At 46.5% G+C, this 27,253-nt stretch overlaps 1 protein-coding gene across 1 annotated transcript in view; it reads left to right on the top strand.

Moving 5' to 3' along the window:
- LOC115088121 (cytochrome P450 2K6-like) overlaps positions 1 to 27,253 on the top strand; it is a 104,639-nt gene that overhangs the window by 47,314 nt on the left and 30,072 nt on the right. Inside the window, exons 3-4 of the mRNA XM_029596094.1 lie at positions 22,843 to 22,992; positions 25,270 to 25,430. Coding sequence (XP_029451954.1) covers positions 22,843 to 22,992; positions 25,270 to 25,430 — 311 coding nt within the window. The remainder of the gene's footprint in view (positions 1 to 22,842; positions 22,993 to 25,269; positions 25,431 to 27,253) is intronic.

Genomic DNA, 27,253 nt, shown 5'->3' with positions numbered 1-27,253 from the left:
GGGCTGCAGGAGAGGATACTGATAAGGGCATTGTAAAGGAGGTAGAGGGTTGACGTCTGTAAACAAGTTGAAAGGGTGATGACCCTGTGGCAGCCGACTGATGAGAATTCAACGCAAAATTCAGCCCAGGGGAGCAGCTCGGATTAGTCGCTTTGTTCTGGCGTTGACATAGGCTTGGAGGAATTATTTTAGTGTCCAATTCGTCCTTTCCATCTGTCCGTTGGCTTGTGGATGGTAAGCTGATGTAAGATCCAGAGATATATCAAACGTTTTGCAGAGGGATCTCCAGAATTTTGCTCTGAACTGAACTCCTCTGTCAGAGAGGATGTGCTTGGGTATGCTGGGCAGATAGAAGACGTGTCGGATAAACAACTTAGCCAGCTCTGGAGCAGAAGGTAATCCAGGTAATGCCACAAAATGAGCCAGATGGTGTTGTTGCCATTGGACACGGGTAGATCGACGGGTAGATCGACGATAGTCCGTGGTGATGTGTGTCCATGGTTCGCTAGGAGCGGGTAGAGGCTGTAGAAGTCCCCGGGGTGACCAGCAGGAGGTTTCTGCCTAACACAGGTAGGACAGGACTCCACATAGGCCCATACATCTTGTTTTATAGAGGGCCACCTGTAGTATCTCTGTAGACTCGTTAAGGTCCTGGATTGTCCTGGGTGACCTGCAAGCAGTGAGTCATGAGCCCACTGGAGAATCTTCTTCCGAAGCATCCGGGGCACCACCGTCTTCCCGGCTGGAACGGTGTGAGTAGCCAATAGAAGTATCTTGGTAGGGACAATGATATGACACAGAGGGTCAGGAACATCTTCCGTGGAGAAGGAATGTGAAAGAGCATCCACACAGGTGTTCTTGTCCGCTGGGCGATACTTCAGGAGAAAATCAAAATGGTTAAAAAACAAAGACCATCAGGCTGTGGTTCAAGCGTTGCGCATGACGTAGGTATTCTAAATTTTTATGGTTGGTGTAGACCATTATCTGGTGCTGGGCACCCTTGAGCCATGGACGCCACTCTTCAAATGCCAATTTGATTGCTAGAAGCTCCTTGTCTCCTATCCCATAATTTTGCTCAGCAGGAGAGAATCGCCGTGAGAAGAAGGAGCAAGGGTGTAATGTGTGGGTGTCACTGTGTTGACTAAGAACAGCCCTGTCTCCGACGTCTGAAGCATCTACCTCGACGATGAAGGGTCGTCGGGGATCTGGGTGGCGAACACATGGTTCTCGGAGGAACACCTCCTTGAGTTCCTGGAAGGAGTTTATGGCTTCTGGCGACCATTGGGAGGGGTGGCTCCCTTTTGTGTCATGGCTGTAAGAGGTGAAGTCAAAGTGGAATAGTGATAAATGAAAGATCTGTAGTAGTTAATGAATCCAAGGAAGCGTCTTAGAGCCTTAAGACCAGTGGGTTGGGGCCAGTCCTGAATGCTTCTGGTCTTGTGTGGGTCCATTTGGAATCCTTGACTGGATACAACATAGCCTAAAAAAGGAACGGACTCCTGATGAAATGAGCATTTCTCTAATTTGGCATACAGGTGGTTGCCCCAAAGTCTCTGTAGAACATTAGCGACATCTACTTGATGGCTCTGGAGGTTCTGACAGAAGACCAGTATATCATCTAGATACACTACTACACCTTGGTACAGCATGTCCTTGAAGGTTTCATTCATCATGTTTGAAATATGGCCAGGGCGTTGCAAAGGCCAAAGGGCATGATTAAATATTCAAAATGGCCGTCACGGGTATTAAACGCCATCTTCCATTCATCGCCCTGGCGTATTAGGACCAAGTTATATGCTCCTCTGAGGTACAGCTTTAGGAATATTTTGGCCCCTTGGAGCCTATCGAAAAGTTCAGAGATCAAAGGCAATGGAGAGCGGTCCTTCATGGTGAACTCGTTTAATCCATGGTAGTCTATACATGGGCGAAGGTATCCATCCTTTTTGCCCACAAAGAAGAATCCGGTGCCGGCAGGCGACTTGAAAGGCCGAATAAAACCCTTTGCCAAATTTTCTTGGATATAGGCAGACATGGCCTTAGTCTCTAACAAAAAAGCAGGTATACCCTTTCTTTGGGAGGCTCAGAGTTAGGCACTAAATTGATGGCACAGTCAAAAAAATCCGATGAGGTGGTAGAGTGTCTGCCGCCTTTTTAGAGAATACATCCTGATAAGATGAGTACTCTAAGGGTTGGCCTGAAAAAGAAGTGGTAGTGGTTAAGCAAGGTATGGGAGTTACTTTTTTTAAGCACTTTCCATGACAGGCAGTACCCCACTGAGACAGTTCGAGGGTGCTCCAATCGAATTGGGGTGAATGCTCCTGTAGCCAGGGTATACCGAGTACCACCGGATGTATAGCCTTATACAGGATGAGGAAGGTGATGGTCTCAGAATGTAGAGATCCTGTGTGGAGACGAATGGGTTGAATCGAATGAGAGACCTCACCAGGAAGTGGATCGCCATGAATGGAAGACAAAAGTATTGGTGTAGGTGTCCAGACTGTGGGAATTCGTAGGTGCTCTATGAGTTGTCTGAGTATGAAGTTCCCACTGGCACCAGAGTCCACTAATGCTAATGTGGAGAATTTGAGAGTCTCTGAGATGATAGAAACTGGGAGTGTCATTGGAGGAAATGGAGAAGTTAGACCTAGGAGGAGTCCTCCGGTGGATCCTAGGTCTGCGCGTTTCCCTGTCAGATAAGTCAGGAGTGAACAGCATGGCCAGGTTGTCTGCAGTACATACAGAGGCCTTGCCTCTTGCAATGACGCCTCTCCTTAGCTGTTAAGTGGCTGCGGCCTAATTGCATGAGTTCTTCCTTCTTGATACTAGGTGCAAGATGGATCTAAGTACAGGCGCTGGACGAGAGCGTGGAACCGCTGGTGGTGGTCTTTTGGGACTCTTTACCTCTTGTGACCATTCGCACAGCCGACGATCAATTTGCCCTGCAAGGTCTATGAGAGAGTCCAAGGTATCCGGCAGTTCACATGCTGCTAATTCATCCTTAATACGAGTGTTAAGACCTTCCAGGAAAATAGTCCGTAGGCACCCCAGGTCCCAACATAGCTCCGAGGACAAGGTCTTGAATTCAATAATGTAGTCGGTCAAAGGTTTGGCACCTTGCTGTAAGTGCAGATCCAGCGACAGTCTTGCGAGCAGGGGTCATCAAAAACAGAAGGAAAAAGGGCTAGGAAGGCTGTTAAATCACTGAGAATAGGATCACTTTCCCATCCAACAAAGACAGTATATAAGTAGTTTTGGACAGTACGTCTGGGAAGTGCGGATCCGGTTGCCGAAGGCATGGTTGCTGCATGAATGCCTCCTTGAGGCGACGAAAGATGGCCTCTGCAGCTGGAGGCCACTTTTTGGGATCAGCGCCTTTCCGGGTCAGGGCTGTCATCGGAGCCTCTTGGCGGCGCTCCTGATGGCGCCGATCTATGTGGCCTGCCAAGTTGATCAAGGCATTCAGGGACCTCGGTATCTCTCATCCCGCGAGCTCGTCTTTAATTCGGGGACTCAGCCCCTGATAGAAAATGATGTGGAGGCATTCGGAGCCCCAGCCGAGCTCCGAAGAGAGGGCCCGAAAGTCTATGGCGTATTCCGCCAATGTCCTCAAGCCTTGACGTAACTGTAGCAGTCTCGGACCTGCCGAAACTTCTTGAGTCGGATCCCCGAAGTTTATCCGGAACAACTCCCAAAACTCCCTGAGGTTCCTTAGAACGGGATTGTCCCGTTCCCACAGAGGGGAAGCCCACTCTAGGGCCTTCCCTTCAAGAAGATCCAGGAGAAAGGTAGTCTTGGTGGCGTCATCTGGAAAGAGGGTGGCCTGCAGGCAGAAGTGCATGTTGCACTGGTTCATGAAACCCCTGCAGGCCCGAGGTTCCCCGGAGAACCATGGCGGTGTGGGCAGGCGGATTACCGGCTGAACCCCAGAAACCATAGGCGGAGAGGGCAGTGTAGGATTCATGGGACCCAACGCATCGAAACGCTGGTTTAAGCTCTGCACTGAAGAAACCAGGGTGTCCAGGGTTTTTTGCTGGTCTACCAGGCGCTGGGCCATTCCCAGAATGGCCTGGTGATACCTCTGCCGGGTCCATGGACTTGGCAATCTGTTATGTCAGGCTTGTGAACCCTTGGCCGACGGGAGGATGGTATACCTTTCGGAAGATCCGTAGGTTCTCTCGTCAGGTGGCAAGGCAGAGCGGAAGACGGGACCAGCTGACCCTAGGCACTGGAGACTGAGGCGACTGTGGAGGAGGATGAAGAGACGAGAAGAGGAGCTCTGTCCTCACCACTGGAAGCCAGCGGTCCCCCCGGGAGGAGTACATAGGAACCCGGACCGCTGGGACTTAGGCGGGCCCTTGGAGATGGTAGTCTAGAAGGAGTCCTAGGTCAAGTGCCAGAGGGTCGTCGCTCACCAGTCCAAGGTCACACACTGAGGGATCACCACTTGCCAGTCCGAAGTCACACACCAGAGAATCACCGCTTGCCAATCCGAAGTTGTACACCAGAGAATCATTGTAAGCCAATCCGAAGTCAGGAACCAGGAATACCAAGACAAAATAGGAACAGGATCCAAAGCTCAAGGAACTCACCGAAGCAAGCAGACTAGACAGCACTGGAGGACTTTGCTAAGTCACTGAATGAGCAGAGGAAGCTTCCCTATATACTTCCCCTGCTCAGGCTGATCAAGAACAGGTGAAGCTAGTTAAAGGGATTAGGTCCTTTTAAATCTTTAAAGAAGGCGCAGCCTCAAGCCTAAGGATGGCGGTGGCCATCTTTGATTTTCCCCCACGGAGGAGAGTTGCCGCTGGATGCAGCGAGGGGGGAGCAAGATGGCTCCCCCTGCAGCGAGCAGCACCGGGGGCCATGCCGGAGTGACGGCATGAGTCAAAGCCCTCCCCCCGGGGCTCCCGTGGCGAAGGAACACCGCGGAAAAGGTAGGGAGCCGCGGTCGTGGTCTGCCACGGCCGCGGAACACAACACCTGACAGATCCCATAAAGTTGACTTTTTCCTGTTACTCACTCCCTGGAATAGCAATAGCTTTATTTAGTCTACTTGACTAATAGTATTTTTGAAAAGGGAAACAACTATCCTTTATTCAGCTGTTCCAACCCACTGATGATGTTAGAAATTTCTATCATAGCCATATCTTTTCCAAGATAAAAAGCCCAAGCCTGCATAGCCTCTCATCATACGAGAGCCATTATATTCAATTTTAGGAACCCCCCACGAAATTGTTCATGGGGTTCTCTTATCGTTTTGGGGGAGGGTGGGAAAAATGGCACACAAAAACAACCCCTAAATGCACCCCGACCCTTTAAAACATATCCTTTAGCTTCCCGAACCCTCCCGACCCCCCCCCCCCCCCCAAAAAAAAAACTTTTTAAAATTACCTGGGGGTCCCGGGAGCCATCTCCCGCTCTCGAGCTATCAGCTGCCACTAATCAAAATGGCGCCGATGGCCCTTTGCCCTTACCATGTGATGGGGCCGGCCAATGGCACGGATACCCTGTCACATGGGCCCTCACACATAAATAACCTTTCAGACAGGCTCCTTCTCTCAAACAGAAACACGCACCCTCACTCCCATACAGACACATGCGCCCATACACTCCCAGCCTCTTACTTACATAAACACACGCACATTCCTGTACACACATGCAAGCTCCCAATCTCTTACTCACATACCCACAGACACACAGACACACTCCCAGTCTCTTATTTACATAAACAGACACACGCACTCCTATACACACTGCAAGCTCCCAATCTTTTACACACATTCACACACACACACACACAAACACACACACACACGCACACACACATACACACACATACACACACACACCCTCACTCCCATACACAAACCCACACACACTCACACACACACACAGGCTCCCAATTTCTTACTCATATACATACATGCACTCATACGCCCCTTCCGCTCTCAATAACATAGGCTCAAGTGCGATCATTCTGGCCCTCTCCCTCTTCAGCTGCCTGTGGCTATCCAGCCTCTGTCTTCACTGTCTTCCACCGCATGTAGCCCAGCGAGTTCCCTTCTCTTCTTCCATGAGCAGGATGAGCTCCGCTCCTAGCCGCTGACCTTCCTCTCAATGGCACCCTCTCCCAGCTGGCACCCCCCTGCTGGCTGACACCCGGGACAGACCGCACCCCCCCTCCCTTAGTATGATTCATTTTAGGATCATTCCTAACGTTCTATTTGCTTATTTGACCACCAGCACACACTGAGCTGAAGATTTCAACATATTGTCTGTCCTGTCTCCACAGGTGTTTTCTGTTTATTCACTGTTGTGCTGCTTTCACAGTATCCTGTTTCCAAAGCAGCCTTTCTGTTTCTGTTACTAATGCTGTCCTCTTGCTTTATGCTGCATAGTTTCTTTGTTTCTGTTCAACTGTCAACTGGTGGTTAGCCTGCGTGTTCACAGCTTCTGCTGTATTCATTGCAGCTGGCTCTAAAGGGTTAACCTCTGACTTTGAAGGAGGCGTTCCAGGATGTTTTTATCTGGTGTTTTCCTGTGTGATTCAGCAACCAATCTGACCAGTTCTGCAGAACAATCCTCATTTTACTTGTCTATATTTCTATGGCCTAGACTGCACTGGTTGCTGTTATCTTCAGTTTATACATAGTAAAACTCTATTTATTTGTTCTGCCTGTTAATAAAGTTTGGAGTTGAGTAGTGGCCTCCTCATCTGTGAGTAAGCCTGAGTTAAAGATTTTCATTCAGATTTTGTACTTTTTTATTTTACATTATAATCTTTTAATTTCTTATTAGTCATGTTAATATTTATCATTAACTATTATTTTTTTACTCTTTATTTTTTACTTTTATTTATTATTTTTTATTTAACCTTTTTTGGTTAGTGTTTCTATCTTTTTTGAGTGGCCCCATGATCAAATATATATCATTACTTAATAGACACTTGTTTATTAACTGCAAACCACTTATTTTTCATCTTCACACACTACCATCTGATGTCCTGGATTTCAGTGGTGTACTAGTTAATGAAATATTTTGACTCTTATTATTTTTATTTCATTTGTTAGACTTCATATTCCTGCTGTATTCTTGTTTACTTGTTTCTTAGATTGTTGAAAGGCTGCCTTTCTGTCTCTGCTTTTTTTATTATTATTATTTACAGATTATTAGCAACATGTTGAAATTTAAAGTTTGAGCTCTTTTACTACTCTGGCATGGATGCCATTTGATCTGTTGATTTGTCACTCTTTAGCTTATCAATTTGCTCTGTTACATTCTCCATTATCACAGAAATTTGTTTTAGTTGGTCAAAATCATAACCATTAAAGAATGTTTAAGGTTTCGGTGGGTTCCCAACATCCTCCTCACTGAAGACTGAGGCAAAGAATTAATTCAGTTTTTCCTCTATTTCCTTATCCTCCCTGAGACCCCTTTTACCCCTCAGTCATCTAGTGACTGAAATGACTCTCTCACAGGCGTTTTGCTTTGAATATACTTGATAAATCTTTTATTAGTAGTTTTTGCAACACTGCCGAGTTTTTTCTTAAATTCTTTCTTAGCCTGTCTTTCAGCTTTTTTAAATCTAATTTGCTAGTGCTTATGCTATTGCCTATTTTCTTAATTTGGGTCTACTTTCCATTTCTTCAACAATGGAGAAATTACTTATCTGATAATTTCATTTTCCTTAGTGTAGCCAGATGGACTCAGGACTAATGGGTTATGTGCTCCCCTGCTAGCAGATGGAGACAGAGTCAGGTTTCAAAGCTGATGTCACCCTAGATATACCCCTACAGTGAACTCAGCCATTCAGTATTCTCTTCAAAAAGCCATTGTGGACATATTATTGAAGAACTTGATTAGAATTTGGATACAACTTGTTTAAAAACTGGAGACTGCAACTGTACTCAACCAACAGAAGCACTGAATCCCAGCAATACTATAGATGCCCTGAGCTAGGGATAGGGCAACTGCTTACCCATAATAACATGGAATTGAGATTCACCTCATGGGCAGTTCTTTGGCACCTCTCCTGGGCAGCCGCGGGTGGGATGCTGAGTTCATCTGTCTACAGTAAGGAAAACGAAATTATCAGGTAAGTAATTTCTCCATTTCCTAGCTTGTAGCCAGATGGACTCAGGTCCAATGGGATGTACAAAAGCTACTCCCAAACAGGGTGGGAGGCTGCCCATGGTCCACTTAGCATTGCCCTCACAAAGGTTGCATCCTCTTGGGCCTGACATCCAGGCGGTAGAACCTGGAGAAGGTGTGTAAGGAGGACCACATCACTGCTCAACAGATGTTGGTGGGAGACAGTAGCTTAGCTTCCACCCAGGATACTGCCTGGGCCCTGATAGAATGAGCTTTGACCTAAAGGGGTAAAGGCTTCTCTGCCTCTACATAAGCTACCTTGATTAATTCCTTGATTCAGCTAGCTATGGTAGCTCGCAAAGCCACTTCACCCTATTTCTTTCCCCCACGAAGAACAAACAGGAGATCTGACTTGAGCACCGGGTCTGAGTGTTTCAGATACCGCACGAAAAGTCTACCGATGTTTAGATGGCAAAGAAGGCAATAGTCTTCCGTGTCCTTGTGTCTATCCAGAGATGGTAAGGAGATGGATTTGTTCAGGTCAAACTCCGAGACTACCTTAGGTAAGAAGGAGAGGATGGTGCAAAGCTGTAGTGTTCCTGGAGTAAATCGAAGAAATGATTCCCGATAAGACAGCACCTGTAGATCAGAGATGCAATGAGCCAAGCATATCGCCACCAAGAATACTGTCTTTAGTTTTAATAAGCGTAGTGACAGACTGTGCAGTGGTCTGAAGGAAGGCCCTGCTAGGAAGTCCAATACTAGATTGAGGTTCCATAGGGGGAACAGGCCACTTTAAGGGTGGTCGGAGTTGTTTAATCCCTTTTAGAAAATGGGCCAAGTCCAGATGCACCAACATATGGTTTCCATTCACCTCGGCCCTGAAGCAGAAAGGGCTGCCACCTGGACCTTCAGCGAGTTGAGGGACAATCCTTTGTTCAGACCATCCTGTAAAAATTCCAGAATCATGGGGATCTTGGTTGTTCATGGAGGCACCCCGCACTCCTCGCACCAGGCCTCAAATATTCTCCAGATCCGTATGTATGCCATAGATGTTGAGAACTTCCGCACGCAGAGCAATGTGGCGATCAAGGACGCTGAATATCCATGCTTTGTCAGGCGAGTCCTCCCAAGGGCCAGAACGTAAGAGAGAGAATCAAGTTGGATCTTTGTGAAGAATAGAGATGTGAATCATTTTCCATATCGTCTTAACGATAGAAATCGTGTGGCAGGAGAAGAAAATCGTGTTTGGCATGATTATTTCATTGAAAAATCGTTAAAAATCGTTTTTTCCGATTAGTGCGCACTAACTCGAGTTAGTGCGCACTAACTCCCCGTCAAAATGATACAAATAGACACTTTCCAGGTCACTGAAGGTCAGTTAGGAATGAATATGTGTTCCTATTGGCTGGCAGCCCGCTTATCTATTGATGTTACCAAGGTTACCACTGAGGTGATGGTTGGGGGGATGGGAACTGGAACTGGAAACTCATGAACACCAACAGAAAATGAAACAAAGTGTTCACACTTCCCAGGTCAGTAAAGGTCACTTAGGAATGAATATGTATTCCTATTGGCTGGCTGTGCTCTTATCTATTGATGTTACCAAGGTTACCACTGAGGTAATGGTTGGGGGGATGTGAAATGGAAACAGTTGGAAGCTTGACAAAAAAAGTAATGTGATGATCAGCACTCACGTGACTAGAACTTCTTTGTTTATTATTTTTGTTAGCAGACACGTGCATGTTGAATTTGCCAATCACTGTGCATTTTAGAAAGGTGGTCCTGGCTGGAACTGTACACAGTTCAAATATATGTAATTGATTGTTGGTAAGTGTATTTTTTAAGTAGCCACACTGGCACAAGTATGTTTACTTTTCCTCCTACTTAACTCACTAGCTCAGCTTTGTAAGAAGTGCTTCTCTGCTTGAGTGAGGGTCAGGCAGCTCCCCCCTGTCTGTGAAGCCAGCCTCTCACTAGTAATGCAGGGAGGGAGCTGTCTCAGACTTCACCATCCTCCCCCCCCCCCCCTCACCCACACACCATTCACTAGCTGGGACATGGGGGAAGTCAGGAGTGAGGGTCAGGCAGCTCCCCCCTGTCTGTGAAGCCAGCCTCTCACTAGTAATGCAGGGAGGGAGCTGTCTCAGACTTCACCATCCTCCTCTCCCCCCCCCCCTCACCCACACACCATTCACTAGCTGGGACATGGGGGAAGTCAGGAGTGAGGGTCAGGCAGCTCCCCCCTGTCTGTGAAGCCAGCCTCTCACTAGTAATGCAGGGAGGGAGCTGTCTCAGACTTCACCATCCTCCCCCCCCCCCCCCCCTCACCCACACACCATTCACTAGCTGGGACATGGGGGAACTCAGGAGTGAGGGTCAGGCAGCTCCCCCCTGTCTGTGAAGCCAGCCTCTCACTAGTAATGCAGGGAGGGAGCTGTCTCAGACTTCACCATCCTCCTCCCCCCCCCCCCTCACCCACACACCATTCACTAGCTGGGACATGGGGGAAGTCAGGAGTGAGGGTCAGGCAGCTCCCCCCTGTCTGTGAAGCCAGCCTCTCACTAGTAATGCAGGGAGGGAGCTGTCTTAGACTTCACCATCCTCCCCCCCCCCTCACCCACACACCATTCACTAGCTGGGACATGGGGGAAGTCAGGAGTGAGGGTCAGGCAGCTCCCCCCTGTCTGTGAAGCCAGCCTCTCACTAGTAATGCAGGGAGGGGGCTGTCTCAGACTTCACCATCCTCCTCCCCCCCCCCCCTCACCCACACACCATTCACTAGCTGGGACATGGGGGAAGTCAGGAGTGAGGGTCAGGCAGCTCCCCCCTGTCTGTGAAGCCAGCCTCTCACTAGTAATGCAGGGAGGGAGCTGTCTCAGACTTCACCATCCTCCCCCCCCCCCCCCTCACCCACACACCATTCACTAGCTGGGACATGGGGGAACTCAGGAGTGAGGGTCAGGCAGCTCCCCCCTGTCTGTGAAGCCAGCCTCTCACTAGTAATGCAGGGAGGGAGCTGTCTCAGACTTCACCATCCTCCTCCCCCCCCCCTCACCCACACACCATTCACTAGCTGGGACATGGGGGAAGTCAGGAGTGAGGGTCAGGCAGCTCCCCCCTGTCTGTGAAGCCAGCCTCTCACTAGTAATGCAGGGAGGGAGCTGTCTCAGACTTCACCATCCTCCCCCCCCCCCCCTCACCCACACACCATTCACTAGCTGGGACATGGGGGAAGTCAGGAGTGAGGGTCAGGCAGCTCCCCCCTGTCTGTGAAGCCAGCCTCTCACTAGTAATGCAGGGAGGGAACTGTCTCAGACTTCACCATCCTCCTCCCCCCCCCCCCTCACCCACACACCATTCACTAGCTGGGACATGGGGGAAGTCAGGAGTGAGGGTCAGGCAGCTCCCCCCTGTCTGTGAAGCCAGCCTCTCACTAGTAATGCAGGGAGGGAGCTGTCTCAGACTTCACCATCCTCCCCCCCCCCCCCCCCCTCACCCACACACCATTCACTAGCTGGGACATGGGGGAAGTCAGGAGTGAGGGTCAGGCAGCTCCCCCCTGTCTGTGAAGCCAGCCTCTCACTAGTAATGCAGGGAGGGAGCTGTCTCAGACTTCACCATCCTCCCCCCCCCCCCCCCCTCACCCACACACCATTCACTAGCTGGGACATGGGGGAAGTCAGGAGTGAGGGTCAGGCAGCTCCCCCCTGTCTGTGAAGCCAGCCTCTCACTAGTAATGCAGGGAGGGAGCTGTCTCAGACTTCACCATCCTCCCCCCCCCCCTCACCCACACACCATTCACTAGCTGGGACATGGGGGAAGTCAGGAGTGAGGGTCAGGCAGCTCCCCCCTGTCTGTGAAGCCAGCCTCTCACTAGTAATGCAGGGAGGGAGCTGTCTCAGACTGGTATCAGGGTTAGGGCACTGTGTGCAGGAAGATCACAACACTCCTGGTATTAATAGGGATAGGGCACTGTAAGAGATGACTGTAGTAGATTGAATAAAGATCTGATGTTTCTGCTCTCCTCACACCAAACAAAAACAACACACAAGCAGAGAAGCCCTTCTTACAAAGCTGAGCTAGTGAGTTAAGTAGGAGGAAAAGTAAACATACTTGTGCCAGTGTGGCTACTTAAAAAATACACTTACCAACAATCAATTACATATATTTGAACTGTGTACAGTTCCAGCCAGGACCACCTTTCTAAAATGCACAGTGATTGGCAAATTCAACATGCACTAGCATTTCAGGTGCCTGCTAACAAAAATAATAAACAAACAAGTTCTAGTCACGTGAGTGCTGATCATTACATTACTTTTTTTGTCAAGCTTCCAACTGTTTCCATTTCACATCCCCCCAACCATTACCTCAGTGTTAGCCTTGGTAACATCAATAGATAAGAGCACAGCCAGCCAATAGGAATACATACATACATATTCATTCCTAAGTGACCTTTACTGACCTGGGAAGTGTGAACACTTTGTTTCATTTTCTGTTGGTGTTCGTTAGTTTCCAGTTCCATTTCCCATCCCCCCAACCATCACCTCAGTGGTAACCTTGGTAACATCAATAGATAAGAGGGCAGCCAGCCAATAGGAACACATATTCATTCCTAACTGACCTTCAGTGACCTGGAAAGTGTTTATTTGTATCATTTTCAGTTAGTGCGCACTAAATCGAGTTAGTGCGCACTAACGGGGAGTTAGTGCGCACTAACTCGATTTAGTGCGCACTAACACGATTTAACGATTTTTAACGATAAATCGTTAGAATTTCTATTGTATCGTGTTCTATAACGATTTAAGACGATATTAACATTATCGGATGATAATTTTAATCGTTGAAAAACGATTCACATCCCTAGTGAAGAATCCAGCAGGTCATGCACAGGGAGGCCCTGGCCCAACCCCTCATGTGTGAGGAGCGCTATGACCTCTTTTTCTTATCTTCCGGTAGCCGGGGCACTGAAGATTCACCCCACTTACTGGCTAGCTTCTCCAATTCGCTTCCGAATAGGAGGGATCCATTAAAGGGCATCTTTGTGAGATTTGCCTTAGAGGTTGCATCCGCTTACTAATTTCACAACCATAGTTGTCTTCTAGCCGCCACCACTGAGGCTACTCCTCTGGCCGAGGTATGCACTAGGTTCGAGCTTGCATCCGCTAGGAAGGCCGTAGTGGGCCTGATCACCTCTCCGGCATGCACCACTGGACTATCTGCCTCTTGAGAGAGAAGCAGGCATGAATGAACCACCACAGCACAACAGGAAGTGATCTGCAGTGTCATTGCTGTCGCGTCAAAGGCTTGCTTAAGAATGGATTCCAACCGCCTATTGTGAGCATCCTTCAAAGCCGCTCCTCCCTCTAATTGGATAGTTGTTCGCTTGGAGATGGTGCAGACCAAGGTAACCATTTTTGAGAAATGCAGGCATTCCTTGACCACTGGGTCCAGAGGGTACAAGGCCTCCAAGGCCCAACCCCCTTTAAAACTTGCTTTTGGGGTATCCCATTCCAGGTCAATCAACTCCTGGATGGCTTCCAGATTCAGAAAATAGCAAGAGGCTTTCCGTAGAGACACCAGGATGGGGTTCTTCCTTGGCTCCGACATAGGGTCCATGCCCGGAACTCCCAAAGGGGTAGATTTTCAAATACCGCGAATAGGCGTACTTTTGTTGGCGCTCCAGGCGCAAACAAAAGTACGCTGGATTTTAGTAGATATGCACGGAGCAGCGCGTATCCGCTAAAATCCGGGATCGGCGCGCGCAAGGCTATCGATTTTGTATAGCCAGCGCGCGCCGAGCCGCGCAGCCTACCCCCGTTCCCTCCGAGGCCGCTCCGATTTCGGAGCGGCCTCGGAGGGAATCCTCTAACGCCCTCCCCTCACCTTCCCCTCCCTTCCTCTACCTAACCCACCCGCCCGGCCCTGTCTAAACCCCATCCTTACCTTTGTCGGGGGATTTACGCCTCCCAGAGGGAGAAGTAAATCCCCGCGCGTCAGCGGGCCGCTAGCGTGCCGGGACGCAACCTTGGGGCGGGTCCGGAGGGCGCGGCCACGCCCCCGGACCGCCCCGGGCCGTAGCCACGCCCCCGAGCCCGCCCCCGGAACGCTCCCGACACGCCCCGAAAACGCCGCTGCGCTCGGTCCCGCCCCCCGACACGCCCCCCTCCGAAAACCCCGGGACTTACGCGAGTCCCGGGGCTCTGCGCGCGCCGGTAGGCCTATGTAAAATAGGTTCACCGGCGCGCAGGGCCCTGCTCGCCTAAATCCGCCCGGTTTTGGGCGGATTTAGGCAAGCAGGGCTCTGAAAATCTGCCCCAAAGTGTTCAGGGTCTGGGAGACAAGGGCAGATAATTCATCTCGGTGGAAAAATCAAAGCATGGTCTGGTAAGGCTCCAGGCCTGGAGGGATTTCCCTGTCCTCCAATGAATCCCCTTCATTGTCCATGGTTTCTAGGTCCCTATCAGAGATACCCTTGGTGAGGTGAGGCATGTCCTGAGGCATGGTGACAGGGCTGGGAGGGTGAGGCCTTCCCAGCTGGAGAAAGGGCAGTAGCTGACTGCACCTAAACAAAGGCTTGAAGGGCCTGAAAAAATTTCCAACCAAGAGAAGGCCGCTGGGTCCATATTTGGCCCAGGAGGAACCAGGGTAAGGGCTGCTGAACTGCCCTCTAGTGGGGAGGATGCAGCCCCAGAATTGCTCAGGTCCCTGTGCTGCCAGATAAGGTCGTGGCTGACCCATCCTCTGACTTGGAAAGGTTCTGAGAATCCAGCCCTCCTTGGGTTTCCTCACAGTGCTGACACAGGAAGGATTCCATGTCAGACTGTTCAGTCCTAATATGGCAGGCAGCACAAAGGGAGTGTCGCTTGAGCTTCTTTGCTGCCGGGGCTTTAACACTCTTTAGCTAGTGGTTTCAGCCAGCTATTGCCTCTCGAGCGCGCACAGACTCGCCTCGGCGTGCTTAAATCTAAGCAGCCAATTGTGCACTAAAGTGTGCGTGCACTTCTGCACGCACATATGCATGCAATTATGTGCGTGGTTATGCACACGTTAGGCACACAGAAGGCCGGCCCGCACTGCGCGTACCGATGGTCGAAGGGGGTGAAATGGCACCGCACCAAATCGCGCACAAGATGGCGCCACCATAGACCACCATGTGGAGTGTCCACCAAGCATGAAGTGGGGCCTAGCCCATTGAGAGGCCACTCAACTCGCTCGGAAACCCCCTCCCCTTGCCCAAACAGGATCGGGAACGATGTCGGTACAGCGCGCCGAACAAGGAGACCGGAGGAAAGACTTACCAAAACTCTTCCTCGTCTCTGGATTGGAGGAGTTCTTCTCTACTTACCTGGTCTCAGCACTTATTGGCTGAGTATAGAGAGGTCTCCGGCTGTGGGGGGAGAGGGCTTAGGCCATCACCACCACACTTGGCTTCCTGCACCCACTACCTTTCAGCTGCTTCAGCAGCAAAGTCCATGACTGGAGCCAGCTACCGGACCAAGGTACACCTCTGAGGGCTCTAGGAAATCACCTCAGGAATTCTCAACTGGGGGAGGTACCCTTAGGTATCACCGCAGGAGAGCGAGGCTCGATCTTCCTTTCAATTTAAAGTTACATTTCTCCTTTGAACTAGTGCTGCAATCCCGCTAAAAACCGCTGCTGGTGTAGGGATAGCGTCCACATCTGCTAGGAGATGGAGAGATACTGAATGGCTGAGGTCACTGCAGGGGTATATCTAGGGTGACATCAGCTTTGAAACCTGACTTCATCTCCATCTGCTAGCAGAGGAGCACATAACCCATTGGTCCTGAGTCCATCTGGCTATACGCTAGGAAATTTCCCTTTTTCACTTTAACTTTCTCATTTACCTTACCATTAAACAATGCTGGCAATCATTTGGTTTTCCTTTGATCTTTTTAATGCATGGAATATATTTTATCTAGCTTCCAAGATGGTATTTTTAAACAATGCCCACACCTCAATGAAATTTTTAACCTTAAGTACTCCTTTTAGTTTTTTGCTAATTTCCTCATTCTATCATAGTCTCCCTTTTATATACTACTGCAGTAGTTTAATTAATGTTCTCCCTCCAATTGGGACTTCAATAGCAGCCCCACCATGGCAACCCATACATTAGATCATGCATGTTGCGGTCCCGACCGCTTCCCTTCTGTTAGGGCTCAGGCACGCCTACCTCCGATTCAATGATCACCGCATTCCACCCGCTCCGGACCCCGGGGGCTTCTCTCACTCCACGTGGCAGCCGCCATTACGGGCCTGCTTCCCTTCGGTCTTGCGCGTGCGTGAGGACATCCCTCTTGAGCGTCCAGCTCCCGGAAGCCCGGCCCCACCCGCGCTGCTGACGTCACGCCCAAGTCCCGATATAACCGGCGTTCGGACTCTCTCTCAACACCTTGCAACGAGGTTCACAACTTCTTAGTTGCTTTCAGTTGCGTACTTGTTGATCTCCACGTTGCCTGCTTCTGACTCCGCTTCAGCCTGCAGCCAGCCTCCGACTCCGGTTTGCTTCTGACTCCGCTTCAGCCTGCAGCCAGCCTCCGACTCCGGTTTGCTTCTGACTCCGCTTCAGCCTGCAGCCAGCCTCCGACTCCGGTTTGCTTCTGACTCCGCTTCAGCCTGCAGCCAGCCTCCGACTCCGGTTTGCTTCTGACTCCGCTTCAGCCTGCAGCCTGCTTCAGACTCCGGTTTGCTTCTGACCCCGCTTCACCCACTGCCTGCCTCTGACTCCGGTTGCTATAGACTCTGCAGCCGCCCGCTGCCCTGCCTTCTGCCAGCCTCGGTCCTGTGCAGCCAGTCCCCTGCCTTCCGGGTACCTTGGACTTCCTATTCATTCTGCTTGCTCTGGTCCCGGCCTACGCCCTTCGCAGCCTCTGGACATTCTGTAGACAACTCCCAGTCCCGAGGACCCGGGACCCTACGGGCTCCTCCCGGGGGGTCCCTGGTTCCTGGGTGAGCCCTTCCAGGTTGTGGCTCCGCCCCCCGGCCTACCCTGTCTCCCTAGGTAGGCCGGCCCAAGGGTCCACTATCTTCTCCAGCAGCATCAAACTGCAACAATGCATTCCACTAAGGTCTACCATAGATTCTAGGACCATAAAGCAGTCATTTATGGCATCTAGAACCTTTTCTAGCATGTCCCAATGAGGCCATGACCCAAACAATACTGGATTATTTGAAATCTCCCATTATTATTATTGTCAAATTTAAATGCCTTTCTAATTTTAGCTAACATTTCACTGTCTGTTCATCTTAACCAGGTGAATGGTAGTGTACACCCACTGCTATACTCCTACCTGTCACACATGGAAATTCTATCTATAAGGATTCCAAAGTGCAATTTATGTCCTGCAGGATTTCAATCATGACTGATTCTATTCTATCCTTTACATATGGTGCCACCCTTCCACTGATCTGCTCTTTCACATCAATATAATTTTTTCCTTGGTATCACAGTATCCTATTAGTTATCACCCTTCTAGCTAAGGGAGTGATTCATCAAGCCATGAGAGTTTATTGTGGGAGCGGACAAATATTCTGGGGGGGGCATCTCTGCAACATTTGGCCCCTTCCTGACTAATTATCATGGCATTACCATGTCATGATTTTTATCGTGGAAAAAATGTGTGACATAAAATCACACTGCGGTAAGGGTCCTTCTTGCAGCGATGGCAACCCACCTTGGCCGGGGCTGCTATCACTTAAAGAGACAGCGGCCCAAAAAATGGTCTTCACCCAAAAGGGATTAAAAAAAACACTTAGGGATCAATGTGGACCCCTGCCCACCCCTGCCACCTATCGAGGTAGCACTGGCTCCCCCAAGATTAAAAATAAATACATGGCACACACATGGCAATAACCCTTTCTCTCACCCCCTACAATGCAAAAAAAATCCCTTGGATAAAGGATAGGGCCCCCCCTCCCCCAACCTCTAGCCCATCCCTACCCCATTCCAAAGATTAAAAAATTTCATGGTGTCTAGCATCCCTCCCCAATCCCAAAATATAGAACCCTGGTGGTCAGGGGGAGGGCAGGTGGACTCCCATCACTGCCCCCTAACCTTCTTTGGTAGCCAGTTGGCAGCCTGGGGAGCCCCTAGCCCCAGAACCAGTAGCACCATTTTTCAAAGCAATTTATTTCTAGAAAGGGAGGAAATCTTTGGTTATAACACTTGATATGCTGATATTGCGCAATAAACAACATTGAATGGGTGTTAGTGTTGCATGTTTTTTAACTCATGATATTACCATATTGTGGCTTAGTAAATCCAGGCCTAAATTAACCAGATGTTTTTGCTCTGCCCCAGAAAGACTCCAGAATGTCTATTTTTAATCCAACTAAGTTTTAGACAGATGATGACTTATCTGCCTTAATTCTGGCCTGTCAAGGGTAATTTATTTAAATGCCAGATTTGTCCAGCTAAATTTGGGACAGCCAAACATATCCTTTTGAATATGGGCCTTATGAAAACACAAAATCGTCAGCTGCAAAAATGTGACTTTTAAGCCAAGTCTTATGCAAACTGCCTACCCAAAACCAACAACCAAAACAAACATGACAAGTTTAATCTTGTCATGTTTACCCATCTCCAATTTACTATGCATTTATTTATGCATTTATTTATTTGCCATTTATTATTAATTGCCTGATACAATTTTCCTAAGTAATGTACAACATCATTCTTAAAACAAAGTTAAAATAGACAGATATAGTTGCTGCAGGGAGGCAAGATGGTGGCATGTAGCTGGTGAGTGAACACTGTCCCAGGATTTTCTTGAAGTTTTGTTAAAATGCCTGCAAAAAGAAAGGGGAAAACTCGGGTATACCCCTCCGACCCAATATCGGGACAGCGACTGATAACAGCTTACTCACTGGCATTGGCAACAGGAAAGGAGGTAAATACCCCCGCTTTGGCATTAGAGGAGGGAGCCTCAGTGTCACAGGGGGAAGTGACCCTTAGCCCTCCAGATCCCCGGCGCCCACTGATGACGTTTTCCACTGGTCCCCTCACTGTTACCGAGAAGCAGCATAGTGAAGTAACGGTTGAGGTATTGGCAGGAGAGGAACAGGGAGGAGGTTTTTGCAGTTTACCCCTTTCTCCCAAAGGAGCCTCCGAGATGGGGGAAGGAATGTTGGAGGAAGCATTAAGAACATCTACCCCAGAGTGAGGAGGAAAGGCGAAGGAGGGTAAAATGATAGCACTGGTGGAGGAAAAGCTGGGAAAGAAAGTGGGTGAGTTTGGCCACTTTCAATTGTTACCTAAACCAGCTATTGTGACTATAGACAAGCTTTGGAACTTAGTAGCCAGTTTAGGCAAGTCATTTCAAGACTCCAATGCAAAAGCGGAGATTCTTAAAACAAAACTGGAGAATCTGGAAGTTAAAGTGAATAATGTGGAACCCAGGATCGATGCAATGGAAGCAACATTGAAAGCTAGCCATGAGTGTAATGTGAAGTTAATCAAAGATATAACAAGCGCTTCACACCGGATTGAGAATTTAGAAAATTATTCCAGACATCTTAACCTAAGATTTCTGAACTTCCCAAAAATAGTGGGACAAGCAGCAGATATAACTTTAAAAAACATTTTTCCTGGAGAATTTGAAGCTTGATGAGAATAGGTTGCCCTGTATCATCAAGCTACCCTGTTTCCCCGAAAATAAGACAGTGTCTTATATTAATTTTTGCTACCAAAGATGCACTAGGCCTTATTTTCAGGGGATGTCTTATTTTTCCATGAAGAAGAATTCACATATATTGTTGAACAAAAAAATGAACATTTATTATATTCTGAATAGTTGTCTGGTTATGCTGGTTTGTGATGACAACTAACTGTGAATCCTGCAGGGTAAAAAAATCACAGCTGCATGCTCTGGTGTTCTGTGCGACGGGCATGCTCCCAAATAAAAACTTTGCTAGGTCTTACTTTCGGGGGAGGTCTTATATTTAGCAATTGAGCAAAACCTCTACTAGGTCTTATTTTCAGGGGATGTCTTATTTTCGGGGAAACAGGGTATTTTTCCTACCGGTCTCATGCAAGGATAGACAACAGGCAGAAAACCAGGTTGAGTTGCTGGAGAATCTTACCCAATACCTGGAAGATTCCACAATGGAACTTTGTGAAAGTATTTAAAACTAATCGGAGAAAAAACTAATCGGAGAAAGTTCTTTTTTACTCAACGCACAATTAAACTCTGGAATTTGTTGCCAGAGGATGTGGTTAGTGCAGTTAGTATAGCTGTGTTTAAAAAAGGATTGGATAAGTTCTTGGAGGAGAAGTCCATTACCTGCTATTAAGTTCACTTAGGGGTAGATTTTTAAAAAGTGCGCCTTCGCGTACTTTTGTTGGCGCATCAGGCGCCAACAAAAGTACACTGGATTTTAGTAGATACGCGTGTAGCCGCGCATATCTGCTAAAATCCTGGATCGGCGCGCACAAGGCTGCCGATTTCGTGTAGCCGGCGCACGCCGAGCCGCGCAGCCTACCTCCGTTCCCTCCGAGGCCGCTCCGAAATCAGAGCGGCCTTGGAGGGAATTTCTCTTTCGCCCTCCCCTCACCTTCCCCTCCCTTCCTCTACCTAACCCACCCCCCTGGCCCTGTCTAAACCCCCCCCCTACCTTTGTCGGGGGATTTACGCCTCCCGGAGGGAGAAGTAAATCCCCGCGCGCCAGCGGGCCGCTAGCGCACCGAGACGCGACCCGGGGGCGGTTCCGGAGGGCACGGCCACGCCCCCGGACCGCCCCGGGCCGAAACCACGCCCCCGGGCCCGCCCCCAAAACGCTGCATCCCACCCCCAAAACGCCGCGCCGATTGGCCCCGCCCCCGACACGCCCCCCTCGAAAAACCCCGGGACTTACGTGAGTCCCGGGGCTCTGCTCGCACCGGCAGGCCTATGGAACATAGGCGCACCGGCGCGCAAGGCCCTGCTCGCGTAAATCCGGGCGGATTTACGCGAGCAGGGCTTTTAAAATCCGCCCCTTAGAGAATAGCCACTGCCATTAGCAATGGTTACATGGAATAGACTTAGTTTTTGGGTACTTGCCAGGTTCTTATGGCCTGGATTGGCCTCTGTTGGAAACAGGATGCTGGGCTTGATAGACCCTTGGTCTGACCCAGTATGGCATTTTCTTATGTTCTTATGTTCTTATGTACTCTTCTTGTAACATTTGCCTCAGAACAAGATATGGGCATAGTAATGAAAAATTTCTTTAAGAATATGAATAGCCCATTTTATGGGACATTAGTAAGAATTTTTCCGGACTTTGCCCAAGTAACACAGCAGAGAAGAAGGGAATTCTTGTTTGTTAGGGCACAAGTAATATCTATGGGTTATTCATTTGTTTTAAGATACCCCTGCAAATGTATTGTGAAGCTACAGAAAGAGAGTTTTATTTTTTATTTTCCTGAACACCTTAAATCATTCATAAACTCTAGGATGATTACTGTTAAATCTCCTAGTTAGTACTAAGTTGGGATCATAAAATTTAAAGTAGTTGCCAATTCACGTAAAGTCAATTTTTTTACGTATTTTACAAAATTGTTTGATTTACTTAGAAATCTCCTATACATTCGCCCCTTCTGTATATTTCTTTAGGGAGGAACATATATCAGAGTTTTGACTTCTGCTGTTGTTTTCCTGTATACATTGGATGGAAATATGATATGAGTGTTCCTATTTTTCTTTTAGTAAGAATTGTCTTACTTGTAATTTGAAAAAAATTTAATAAAGTATAAATTAAAAAAAAAAATAGACAAATACATCAATATCATAGCAAATACAATCCATCCTTGTCCCAATTGTGTATATCATTGCTATACATCACCTAACTTCAAGCAAGTTTTTAAAGCCTTTGACAATACATTAATAAATATAATGATCCATATTGAGCAAGCTAGGGAATAGAAAAGTTTTTTGGTTAAAGTTACCCAGGTAACTTTACTAAGATATAGGGATGTGCATTCATCACATCCATTTCGGCAAGTACACACATAGCTTGCCGACTTTCTAGTACATGTGGGAAACAGACTATGCATTTATTTTTAAGGATGAGATACACGCATACTATCCATTTTCCCATGTGTACTAGAAAGTCAGCGAGGTACGTGTGTACTCGCCGAATCAGATGTAACGAATGCACATCCCTACTAAAATATTCAAAGTACAAAACTAGATACCTGTTCCACTGAATATACCTGGATAAAGTCAAAGTTACCCAGATAAAATTATATGGATAACTTTGACTTTATCCAGGTATATTTATATGGATAACTTTGACTTTATCCAGGACAGCCCTCCAGAATGACCAGACTTACCCATATAACTTTCTCTGGATAGTGCTGAATATCAGCGCCAACCAGCTATAGTTAAATTCCATCCCCAGAATGCCCCCATCACTGCTTCTTATTTATCCAGGCAAGTTTTAACTGAGTAGTGACTTACCCAACTAATATTTATCCACTGTGATGGGCAGGAAATTGAAAATTTGGAGTTTTTCCAGCTAAATCCTGAACTCATAGAGTTCTCATCTTGCATTTATTGTAAACTAAACTTTGATGTGCTCCTCTGTCAAACAAGCTGCTATCCTTTCTTCCTTTTTTTTGAAATAGACAATACATTTTATCAAACTTTGGCAATACCAAAGTCTTTCTTGAATAGTTTTATTTGCAATGTTTGTAAAATGTGACTTCAAATCTGGTCTTCTATGCATATTAATTAATTTCTTGATATATTTTAGGTATTATTTTCTCTTATGGTGAGAACTGGAAAGTGATGAGAAGGTTCACCATAACAACGTTACGAGATTTTGGCATGGGAAAGAGAACCATAGAAGACAAAATTATAGAGGAATGTGGTTCCCTAATACAATATTTTGAATCATTCCATGGCAAGTATTTCAAATCATTTCTCACATGGTTTTCCTGTTGTGTAATGTAATGGGCGGTAATGTAGCACATGGCAAACATAAACTTCTGATTAATGCATATTCTACTGATAATACTAAAAGTAGAAAAAGGGAAGAAGTTGGATGCTCATGGCTAAATTAAAAGATAGTCAAAAAATACCCACATAAATGGCAAAAGATAGTTTGCCAGGCAATCCAAATAGAAATAAATGTAAATAAAGAGCATATCCATCAACACTGTTTAGATTCTAATTGTCCAACCTATGTCACTCTTAAAAATTGTAGTATAAAACATACTTTTTATATTCTCTTATGCATAGGCTCTCAGAATATGCTGACAAAAATGCTGGTAATTTATGCTTCTGGCGTTGCTGTCAAAGCAATATTGGAAGCCACCAGGAGCAGTATAAGCATACTACTATCCCAGAATCTGAAAGTGATTTGGTAAGGTGTCAGGGGGGTGGGAGAATTGCCAAGAGACATGAAGCCAATTGACTACTATCTGATCCTGCTCATTCACATTGGCAAGAATGATGTTGACAGGTACCACACAGCTCACGGCTAAATACCAAAGCAAATACCTTAAACCATAAGAAAATTAATAGCTTTTCTATTCTGTTATTTCACGGAATTGTCAAATTTCCAAGCATCTCACAGCCAGGTAGTCCTGCACAATTTATTATTTGGAACATTAATTGGGTCCATCTTTTTAAACAGAATTCCTGAATCCATTTGAATTTTTTACTATAGCCACCTGCTGCTCTTAGATTTGTCCTTTTATATCATAAACAGTTTTCTTCAGGCAACTCACTTTAGAAACATAGAAACATGTAGCATGATTGCAGGTAGAGACTGTACAGCTCATCTAGTTTGCCAATGAACATCTCATCTTTATTTTCCCTTCCTCTATAGATCCTCTGTGCTTTTCTTGAATTCTGATACTGCACCTAGTCTCCACCATCTCTACAGTGAGGCTATTCCATGCATCCACCTCTTTTTCTGTAAAGAAATATTTTCTTAGATTGCTCCTTTAATCTACCCCTTTTACCCTCATCACCTGGCCTCTCATTCTAGAGCTTATTTTCCAATGGAAAAGGCCTGCCTCCTTTTCATTTACTCCCTTGAAGCATTTAAATGTCTCTATCATATTTCCCCATTGCTCCCATTCCTCCACAGAATACATGTATAGATCTAAGTCTGTCCCCATATGCCTTATAATGAAGTCCATTGACCATTTTAATAACTGCCTTCTGGACCGACTCTATTCGGTTTATATATTTTTGAAGGTGTGGTTTCCAGAATTGTACACAATACTCTAATTGATGTCACACCAAAGACTTACAGAGAAGCAATATCACCTCCTTTTTCCTGCTGACTATTCCTCTCCCTACGCACCCAAACATTCTTATGGTTTTGCAGTTGGCAGTTTCTCCACAATTTCATGAATCTTGGCACCCAGCAGACAGTACACTTCCTGAGACAACATGTCTGGTCAGCAGATAAATGCCTCCTCAGAAGTGAGTCATCAGCCACCACTACCCTCTACTTCATAGGTGCAGTGGTTGTTGAACCTGCAGCTTTGGGGTTTACAAGTTTTATTTCCTCATCATCCAGGTATGGTTTCTTCTCTTCCACTTCCAGGACTGCATAACAGTTCTTTAGCTCAAGGGAGATCAGAATCAGGGTATATGCTCTGGTGGCTGAAGTAATCTGGGTCCAACCATCATTTTGTGATCCAGTTTCACTTTCCCCTCTGCTTGAGTTCTCCATGTTTGGTGTCTCAATAAGCATTTCATCAATGTAGTCCTCATTCAACTGGATGCTTCTTAGCCTTGCCTTCTTAGTGGTCCTGATTTTCAAGGCTCTTTATATACATGCAACCTGTTTTTATGCATATAAATAGCTGTTATAATATAGACTGGGCTCAGTGAACATGAATGGGGGGAAGAACTGGAACTTGCATGCATACGTTTGATTTTAAAAATTATGCACATAATTATGCATGCACAGGTGTAACATTGTACAAGTTATTCTGTGTGCCTGCCAAGCCAGTTACCATGAATTTTCAAAGCAAGCTAATGTGTGTGTAAGTTCTCTTTGAAAATTCAATTCAGGGTGAAGTTTGCACATAAAAGGAATGTGCAGATTTGACCCGCTGCACAGTTATAAAATTGCCCTCAGTATGTAATATAAACTGTATTGTTTGCATGATTTTGTGGTCCTCTTCACAATCTACTCTTGTTTATTAATATTTTTCAGGAAATCCATTTGATACTGCAGTGATCATGAATGCTTCTGTCGCAAATATTATTGTAGCCATATTACTTGGACATCGTTATGACTATGAGGATCCAACATTCCTGAGACTTTTGAACCTTACCAGTGAAAACATTAGACTCCTGGGATCACCCTTAGTTGCGGTAATGCTGTTTAATTTATAAATTTTATTTTACACCTTATATTCAATGTTACATCAAAACAAAATGAGATGCAATAATGTGGTGCTTTCTATCAGATCTCAACTGTGCACATTATTTTTCCCAATTCCTCATAATACTTGTATTCCTGCACTTTAGAATATCTTAACTAGGCCTCACAGCTGATCCTGCCCCATATGCCTCGATACATTTTTATTAGCAGATTTGCCAGTATTAGCCTTCTGTGCAGTCTCTGCTCAGTCTTTGAAAGCATTTGTGATATTTGATTAACCTTCTGGAAAAGCTATGTGTCATGACCTCCCTTACTGGCTTCACATTTGACCAACAATAATGTGTTCCTGCAGCAGGGAACACTCTTGCTATTACAGCCATAAAAATATGGCTCCAGTGGGAGCACTGAGAGGAGAGGAGCACCTTACTGGTGGCTGAAAGGAATCAGTAAGATTTTGCTTGGGACATTGTCTTTTTTAAAAGTATTGAGGCAAAGTTAACTATTTGGTAATATTATTTAGTGTGTTTGTGCTTTTAATAGTCAGTAAGGCAGCAAATAAACAGAAGTTAGACTATTTGTATTTTTAAATAGTCAGTAAGGCAGCTAGTAAGCAGTAGTTAGAGTGTTTGTATACTAAAAAAAAAACCAAAGTAGCCAGAAGCTAGAAATAAGCTAGGAGCAGTGTATACCTAAGTAAAAAGGTTGAAAAGTTCAGTTCAGTTACTCACCTTGGAAAAGTATTGAGGTAGTGTGATTTGGTTTGATTAGGTACCAAAATTTGTTAATCAAGAGAGCAGTGAGTTACTCTGGCTGACTAACTGAAGTTAAACTGTTTGTATCCTTGCCTTCCTCTACCACTCTCTCCCTTGCTAATCTCCCTGTATGTGTGGGACGTGGGGAGTGATGTGTACAAGTTGATAAGCCTTAGCTGCTCTCCCATCATGGAACCATTTATGATCAGCAATTAGCTTTGGACCAGCTCCTGGGTGGAGTCATGAAATTACTTCCCCAGAGCAGAATGCAAACACCTGTATTCTTATAGCGTTTTTCTCCAGATCAAAATGAGGAACCCAAGAGCTAATACCAACTATGGAATACCAGACTCCCAGAATATGTAGAGGTCATATTTCTGGCTGCTAAAAAGTGCAAGAATGCATCAGAGAAGATCCATTATACTTCTATTTAAAGAGAACAAAGAAATAGTCATAACAGCTTTGAGAGGGAAGCTGAACTGTAAACAAATCAGTTGAGAACATATTGAAATAAAAAAAAGCAATACTGTTTGGGCATGGCTGATGCTCATCTGGGCTGTTTCATTGACTGGGGTCTTCCTCTAACATATATGATAATGCAGGGAATAAAGCTACTATCTCCTTCAAGCTTCCAAACCAGCCTTAATTTCAGATGTCATGGATAGGTGGGAAGATTATACTGGCCACGCAGCTAGCACTCTCATCTCATTCACTGTTGCTCTAAGGGGTCAGAAAGCTAGCAAGCAGAACTTATTAGGCTAACGTTAGCCCTGCCAGCTATATAAATGTCCTGCTGACTAAACTATCCTAAAATTATCCTGCTACCTTTACCAGATAACATTCAAATCTAACTAGATATGTTTGAATGTAACTGGCTAGATTTGAAAATTATCCAGCCATATGTAGCTGAATAATTTCCCACTAAACCAGCAGCTATTAGGGGTGGGAAGGGGTAAAAATGTTGTTTCATTTTTTTGTTTCATTTCTGGGGAGCTCTTCCCCCAAGAATTTCATTTTGTGCAATGTTTGTTTGTTTCTTTAGTTAAAAAAAAAAGAAACTG

Source organism: Rhinatrema bivittatum, chromosome 3 (assembly GCF_901001135.1).
Source record: "Rhinatrema bivittatum chromosome 3, aRhiBiv1.1, whole genome shotgun sequence".
NCBI lineage: Eukaryota > Metazoa > Chordata > Amphibia > Gymnophiona > Rhinatrematidae > Rhinatrema > Rhinatrema bivittatum.
The sequence above is the reverse complement of the archived record's forward strand: the minus strand, read 5'-3'. Positions and strand labels throughout refer to the sequence as shown.